This window comes from Tachypleus tridentatus, chromosome 12 (genome assembly GCF_004210375.1).
Source record: "Tachypleus tridentatus isolate NWPU-2018 chromosome 12, ASM421037v1, whole genome shotgun sequence".
Classification (NCBI taxonomy): domain Eukaryota; kingdom Metazoa; phylum Arthropoda; class Merostomata; order Xiphosura; family Limulidae; genus Tachypleus; species Tachypleus tridentatus.
The window spans coordinates 79,441,971-79,450,899 of NC_134836.1; the positions used below are offsets into that span (position 1 = coordinate 79,441,971).

An 8,929-nucleotide genomic window follows, 5' to 3' on the forward strand; every position below is an offset into this window, starting at 1 on the left:
CTAGAGTCTGAAATGTTTGTACTTACTACATCAAAAACTGTCTTTATGCAAAACAGATATGTTATAACAAAATCTTCAAATAAAGATATTCATTAACTAATGCTAGGGTATCAAACATGATAGAAATGGGTTACCAGTCGCCGGGTTGGTAGTAGATTTAGGATAATAACTGGAATGAGTAATACGTTGTACATAAAGTAATATACATTGTTTAATTACAAGTTCCTATTGAAAACTTTCCTGCAATGTTTGAATCAAGTTTTCACATACTCTCATGCTCCTTCTTTCTGAAATTGTCTGAAATATAGGACTCACCTTCCTATTCTTCGACTTTAATATTACTGTGTACGGGGAGGCCCTTGTCTACTCTGTTTTGGTTCTGCTTACAAATATCGCATAAATGTTTACATAACCCTGACTCAAATATACACTGGTCAAGAAGGTTTAGTTTTACTAGAACCTTATACAGAGATGAATAACATTCGTACACTGAACCTGATTATGAAATTCATGCTCACAGCAGAACTGTTCCCCTTCACCTCTGAAACTCCAATAAATTCTGAGGTGCAGACACACTATTTTTAATACAACGTATAAATCGTTCTGTTTGGTTTAAACCTGCGACTGTCACCTAACACTGTCACCCTACATTATTTTGTTTTCGGTTTCGTGATGCCAGATATTCCTTTTTTTTTTTTAATATAAATATATCGTGTTTATCTACCGTTTCACATAGACTTGTTAGTTTTCTTCAAGTTATAACAACGTTCGTGCTAACAGTAGGTAGAATCACTTCCGTCACCAAGAAGAGATCTGACAGCCACGAATCCAAAGTTTTGGAAATATGGAAAGTGTAGGTTCTTCCATCCGTCAATTTGGCTGAGTTCCAATTTTTTAATCAATTATGCTCGTCCTTTCTACTGTCGAAGAGTTTTAACGATGCGATCAATCGCACGATTCGTAGCTGAAGAATAGCTCGTTAGATTGCGGTAGCTGGTGTTTACTAGCTGCTTTCTCTGTAATAGATTATTATTACATCAGAGACGGCTAGAATAAATAGTCCTCGGCAAACTTTACACGAAATTCAACAAATAAACAATTTACCAGCCTATATGCAACGTAGAAGCTAAACCTTTAGATAAGTCCAAGAAATACTGTCTGTCTTAACCGTTTCGCTTCTATATCTTAAGCCAGTCTCTCTTTTATTGGTCAATGTTGTTTGTTTCTTTGTTTTCGAATTTCGCACAAAGCTATACGAGGGCTATCTGCGCTAGCCGTCCCTAATTTTGCAGTGAAAACTAGAGAGGTGGCAACTAGTCACCACCCGCCGCCAACTCTTGGGCTACTTTTTTACCAACGAATAGTGGGATTGACCGTAACATTATTACGCCCCCACGGCTGAAAGTACGAGCATGTTTGGTGTGACGGGGTTTCGAACTCGCCCCTCGGATTACGACTCGAACGCCTTACCCCACCTGGTCATGCCGGGCATGGTCAATATTGTTTTAAGTGGAGTGTAATATTAATACACGACGTTTTCGGTCCGTGTAGTCTACAGACTATTTCTCTGTTGTTTTTAGACACTGTCCTTTACTGCGAACGAATTTGAATGAACACGATCATTGTAATTCTGTGGTCTTCAGTCCTCGGAGTCCCAGCACGAATAAAAGACAGCATATTGAAAAACCACTACGTATAACTCGCACCTGAAGCTAAAAACCTTTGGAGTAAATTATCATAAATATTACTTTGAAAATATGGAAACATCATGGGTCAAGATTTTCTCACATTAACCACTGGATGACTGGCAGTGTCCAATAGCCATGTCATTTTGATAGCAACTTTTTACATTGTATATGCATAAATTTACTTGTGTTGAGCATGGGCAAACAAAAATCCGATTTTGCGATCTGTCGTCTAAAGAATGTATTTCTAACTATGAAACAGTGGGTGCACCACAATGACGGTCAAATTCAAATTATAGGTTCAAAATTAGGACGGCTACACACAGGTAACCCTGGTGTAGCTTTGCGCAAATATGAGACATAAATCAACTAGTCAGAATAGTAATTAACCTCACTAAGTCGTAGTGGAGTCTCCCATACCTTTACTCTATATAAACAATAAATGGTCTTAACCAATCTCTTGATCATGGTAACTATATTCAAAAATATAAAATTACTCAATATTAAGACGTTATTTGCTGTGCACGTTATAAAAACAAGTTGAGAGCTAAGAATATATAAAGGTTTTTCACTAGATGAGTTCTTGTAATAAGATTGTTTATCTGTTGTACGTTCCTCGAAATCGCTGGTACCAATCTCACGGTTGTTGACTTATTTTTCATCCCTGTTTGTTATTCTTGATCAGCAAAGAAAGAAAATAAATTTTATGTTGTGTTCCATTATAGTTGCAGAGATCTCTACATGAACATAATTGTTCGTTTTGAAAAGCATAGATGAAACTATACACTGAACGTCACAACATGCCTCTTACAGGACCGCGTTATCAATACTTCGTTCTCGACATTTATTAAAATCATTCAAGCGAGTTTTTGTTGTTAAGATTGGATATTCGAAAACAACAGGTTAAACTTGTTAGTTATATAATAAAAGACAATACTTTCTACACATCACATAAATGTTCAATAGTGAATTAAAAATTTTACATGTGAAAGACGGAAAGGTATTTCTAATATAAAGATGGAATTTTATTATATATGTACACATTTAGCTTAAAATATCAAGATATTGGAATTGAATACAAATATTAATAGACAAAATGAGAGGTAATGCTGCCAGAAACATTTCCAGTAAAGAAGCTTTCTCGGTGCCTTTCTCTTCCTTGTTTAAGCCGTTAAAGCATAATGTTGTTCTCTACTGGTGTTACACTTTGATAAAACTTAAATTGCGGACCCCCTCTATAAACTTCGGTTTTTAAAATTGGATATGGTGAAAATAGTACAACTAAATAAAGATAGACTCCCTACTAGTACCTCTCGGTTGGGTTTAGAAAAATGTTAATTTCTACTGGGAGATGGACCTAACGCATAGGTTTACGTAATGTAACAGGGATTGTAGACTAAACACAGGCATGCGAATTTGAATTCCATAAAAGGTGTTTTAGTTTAATAACAGATTTTCCATAATTCAACACAGATTTCGAATAAAAGTGTTTATATAACGTTAGGATTGTTTACAAATTGTAAATAAAAAAAAAAATCTTTAAAACATTTACCACAAAATGTTTGAATCATTTATACAAATTGTCATAGAAATGTTTAACTGTTATTGAAAAGTCAAACTGTACGAACAATTAGAATCCAGAAATGACACGTCATAAGGCCTGTTAACCGTTTATATATTAGTGATGCGTTTTTCGTGAATTCTAGAACCATCGATGACTCACGTCGCCTTTGGTTTAAAGAAATTTATAAGTAGTGGTTGTAAACATTTTAAACATAACATGTGACCCGATATCAATGAAAATAATTCACTTATGTAAAAGTACATACAACATCTTGTGAAAATTCTGTAGGTGGCATTTTTGGATTCAGCATACAGGATTTACTTTAAAACATGTAAATATGTCAAACCAATAAACACTATCGCAGGCCTATATAAACAAATAACGTTACATCGGTTATTTCTTTAAAAATATTTGGGTCTTGAGTGTGAAACTTAAGTAATTTATATCAATCGCAAACTTTTGTCTAGTCCAATAGTGCTATCTGACTGTTACTTATGTAGCACAAGTATTTTTACGTCGGGAATCATCAACCATTAGATTCATAATACGATTACGCTGAATGGACTCGGACAAAGATCGAATTATAAAAGTCTCCACCCTTTTATATGGAATTGTAAACAATTTCTTGTAATTCACGACAGGAATACGTCAGTTTATTGGCCTGGACTACCAAACGATGAACCTTTCTTTCCGGTTTTATTAAATCACTGGCTTTAACAGGAAGCTAAAGCCCTTGTATTCCAGCGCTAGGGGGACACATCGATATTCCGACAAATGTCCGCAACTAGTACTATAATTTTCTTTCTTCATATTATTGTTGTTTAATTTTATCCTGTTTCTATAATGCTATCGATATTATTGTTATTATTATGAGAATTATTAGAAGGTTTTAATTAGGGAAATAATAATATAGGTTTGAAATAGCGACAAATATATCACTGGATTATCTTCTTAATTTAATATTATAAACATACCTACACGTGTAATTGCTTTTACGTTCAATTTTTGGAACATCAGGCTGAAAACTATTGAGTATTAGGCCTATATCTAGGGAATTTTCGAAACAATGGGCTATAAAAACCCGAATGAACGTTAGGCCTACATATGTAATTGGTTTTATGTTTAGTTTTCAGAATAATTGGCTGTAAAAATCTCAATAGATATTAGGCCTACTTATGAAACTGCTTTTCCGTTCAATTTTTGGAATATCGGCCTTTCAGACTTTTGACGCTTCAAAATAATGGACTCTAAACTAACAATTACGTTTTGAAAGTATCACGTACCACAAGTAATACGTGAAAAAAAAAACTAACATATTAATAACATGTGAAATTACTTCTTAGTTTTTCTTCTATCATTTTTAAAGTATTATTATTAAAAGGTAAATATTAACCTAGTAACTAACACATTAATTAGTTTGGTTATTAATGGCACGAACGATAAAATGTGCATTAACCAAGTGTTCGTTCGTCTGTAAGGTCTACAGTTGTGAACCGATTTCAAACTCGCCATGCAACTTTGGAACTCCCCAACCCACGGCCAGCAACACACAGTTAGACTTCTGTCTGGAGTCGGCAGTATACTGGATATTGCGATTTGTACTATACGTTTTGGTTCTTAGGAAAATGGGTCGTAACATACGCTAAAATACATAGCCACTTTAATTTCTTGTTACCCATGCAACCAGCTAGTAAATTATAAATGTTTGCTACTACACGTAAATCTTACGTTTCGCTCACTTCTATTTTATTTTGATAAACAGCAAATGTACACATTAAAACATAACAGTGCCGATAAAAACACTTGGGAATTGTTCCGAGTGTGGAATTAACTTGGTGATGATTTATAAAATGAGGATTATTTTGACGAGAGGAGAAGAAACTGGCGGTTTTCACCACGTGGTTAGCTCTCAGTGTAGTGATTGATCTACAGTGCCTTAAAATTGAATTTTGTTTGTTTGTTGTTCAATGGACGATATATTTTACCATCAGTAGCTAATTTCGTAGCCGAGTCTTCGTCGAAATGCTAACGAAAGCAAGTGATCCAGTTAAACATGGGCAGTCTGCGGTGTTAGTAAGTGACATAAACCTCATGTTCAAACTACTTTCTGCTGCTGAAAAGGGCAGAAGTTCTAAAAATGGGCATGAGGGTGATGTTTTCCCCACATCGATGCTTGAGGCTGTTCCAGCGGAAGTTGCGACTCACAAGACTAACCCAGAAGGTCATGTGACAATGCGCTTCCATTTCGATTTCAGGTGTGTCAGAGAGACGATTAAGAAACTAAAAACATGCGGTTATTATTACAAGAGTTTATCATGGCAACAGGCATCGAAACTGCTGCAAAATAAACAGGTAGGGACGTTTTCATTACGAGACAGTGCGAACCCATGTTTCCTTTTTGCCGTTAGTGTACAGACGGAAAGAGGCCCGACAAGTGTGAGAATACATTATTCCCACGGACAATTTCGTCTAGATTGCCCCGACCCGCTCGTGCCCTGCATGTCTTTATTCGAATGTGTTCTACAACTGGAAGAATATTTCGTTCGTTTGAGCCAGTCGGTGAAGGCGGCTTTCTGTGTATGGCTAAACGACTCGGGTCAGCAGGATGTCTGAGTTCGGTTGTATCGACCATTGTATAAATATGTTCTGTCGCTTCAACATTTGTGTCGTCTGACCGTCAATCAAAGGCTACAAGCACGTGCTGATCCCACACTCGGCTCGTGGCTCGTAGACGATACCATCGACACGTTAGAACTACCAAAAACTGTGAAATCTCATCTTAGAAGATACCCTTATCTCTATTAATACATTCTCCGTGGCCTGTCGACTGTCACCTTAAATATATTGTAGCATTTACATAATTATTTAAAACCTAAAAATGGAGGTTGGACCAATCAGCAAAAATGTGATAAAAGTGTATTAAAAAACTTAATTACGCTCGGTCTGTCAACTGGTTTCATTTGTTTTTGAAACGTACACTTAACTGGAGTTCCTGGAAAGAGATTCTAGAGCATGGATGAAGTTATGTCATGGTGTATAATCGCAGTCACATGATACTGTAGAATCCAGATCTGGCTGGTAAAAATCAAAGTTACTTGTACATTGTAGTAATGTGTGGAAGAATAACTGGTAAAAATATTTACAGCAAGAAAGGGCCCTCAAATAAGGCTCTTGTTTTTTGTTTGTTAGTTTTTACATGAAGGTTAAAATAAAATTTTAAGTTCAGTCACCGTATTATTTGTAAGGGCAACATTAGAGGAACCTGTTACCACTTTAAACAAGTGTTGCGATTCACTGACATAACCATTTGTATGTTTTGTTTTCATAGAGTATCCCAAAACAGATCTAAAATTAAAGAAATTACATGCTTGATCCATTTATTTAAAAACATGGAGGTGTAAATTAAATTTTAAGATTCACAATAGTGTAAAACAAAGAAACAACTCTAAGCTAACAGAAGCAGCCAGTTAAACTATCATATTTCATGAGTTACTGCGTCATACTAAATAAAACACTAACATTGATTGCAGTTAACTGAAAGCGAGGGAATAGCATGAAACATTAATGTTTTGTGAGCGTGTTATAATACCACAAAATTACTAGACATAACTTTCCATACAGCATTTGGCGTTAAAAACTTCCGTTTTTCAGGTTTCAAAAGTTGTGTTTTCATAAGTGGCATTTCTTTAAATACAATATTTGAAAGAATTTGTTGCTGTTTAAGAGCTAACAACCCTTTCGACCACAAAATAAAATGTACACATAACATCTGAAAGTATCATTTATGCGACTTATTAAGAATAAACAGAGGTCCATCCTAGGTGTGACACCTGGCGGTATAAAGACTGATGTACGAGACACAGAACGATTGTTTGTTTCTTTGCTTTGTTTTAAAAACTGAAATATTTTTCTTAAGTTTCAAACTATAGAGTGATACATCTGCTATCTGCGCTAGCCGTCCCTAACTTAGCAGTGTAAGACTAGAGGGAAGGCAGCTAGTCATTACCACCCACCGCAAACTCTTGTGCTACTCTTTTACCAACTAATAGTGGGATTGACCGTCACATAATAACGCTCCCACGGCTGAAAGGGCGAGCATATTTGTTGTAACCGTGATTCGAACCCGCGACCCTCAGATTACGAATCGAACGCCTTAACCCACCTGCCCATGCAGGCTGTAGAAGGAACACAGAGAATGGAAGTAGTAGTTTTTCCTGTGCGTGAGTAGATTCTAAAAGTAACAGGGAAAATATTTTATCAGAATATTTTGTTTGTAGTATCTTCTTGCCTACAGGTCAGTGAATTTTATATTAAATGGTTTATAGTTAGTCAATATTTAAACCTAATTCCTTATTTACCAATTCTTTAAATGACTTGTCTTCCCTCAAGAAACGGTGAAGTTCTACTAAGCACCAACAAAGCACATTGAAAATACAGTTAAGTCATTAATACATAAATAAAACCTCAAAGTATCCATTAGCTTCGGTAAGTTGTAGTGTAAAACCAATAAGTACCGAATTAGTAGGCTTAGAAATATATATATTATTGTGTACCACACCCGAAACACCAACAGAATATTTCTTATACATGACTCTCCTATCGAGATACTAAATATTTGAGCTAACAAAAAGGTGTGATATGCGTACAATGTTACACACGTGACATCGACGCCGGTCGTGCCTAATTTAGCAGTAATAAAGGGAACAACATCGAGACCGGAGGCACTACTTTACTAACCAGCAGTGTGATTAATCTTTTCATTATAAGGGGATGATGGGGATTCTCACCCACGACCTTCAAATTGTGAGATGAAAGCCTGAACAACAAGGCGAAGCTAAGCCCTCTGGGAAAACCTTATATTATAATAATTTTCTATGTACACACATTTATATAAAAACAGGTTTGTTTCGTTAAATATATAAAAAACCTGAAGACCCCGTCTGTGTGGAATATCCCGAATTAAAAAAAATTACTTCTTATCTGTTTTCAAATGACAATCACGACGCGACCATAAATAAGCACGAATAAAAACAAAACAGTAGACTATCTTTAACGTCAAATATACAAACTTCGAACTGATTGAAAACATCGAAGTTGCTAATAGAAACAAAATTGTCTTTGTGTAGTTAAAAGCATAGCTGCACGGTGGGCTATCTGTGTTGTGCCCACCCCGAGTAATGAAAACTGGTTTTTAGCATTATTAACCTTGAGGCTTCCGCTGTATCAGTGGAGAAAATGAAACTGTTGACTTGATATATAGATACGTCACCAATCTTTCAAACCAGACGATACAGTAACATCCGATACAGAGGTACGTCATCACACCATCTGTTGTCAGATTTTAACAGTTTAATAATCTCAGTATTATTTTACAAAAGTCATATTTGAACAACGATAGTTGAACAGACGTATGCTTAAACATAACATACATTAATTTTTCATTTAATAACATTATACTACTATAATTCAGTAGATCAGCGTTTTTTGGCCAGTATTATATCCCTTTAGTGTGCAAGTCAAATCAGGTACGATGTACAAACGAAATTTCACATAAAAATAAAAACGTACACAATACTTACGAGTCCTCACATACATATTGATAAAAAATTCAGTGTATTTTTAGATTAAATGTATTTGATACGGTATCAAATATTATTAGAGAAAATGAAAATTATAAGAA

General features: G+C 35.3%; 1 protein-coding gene across 1 annotated transcript; it reads left to right on the plus strand.

The window, feature by feature from the left end:
- The first annotated feature begins 5,271 nt into the window (after positions 1-5,271).
- Positions 5,272-5,862, plus strand: LOC143235677 (cytokine-inducible SH2-containing protein-like). The gene has a single exon (XM_076473895.1). It carries the CDS (start codon positions 5,272-5,274, stop codon positions 5,860-5,862), a length of 591 nt encoding a protein of 196 aa, XP_076330010.1.
- The last annotated feature ends 3,067 nt before the right edge of the window (positions 5,863-8,929 follow it).

Excerpts from the sequence above, each read along its gene's own strand:
- LOC143235677 (XM_076473895.1), top strand. The coding sequence starts at position 5,272 with ATGCTAACGAAAGCAAGTGATCCAGTTAAACATGGGCAGTCTGCGGTG.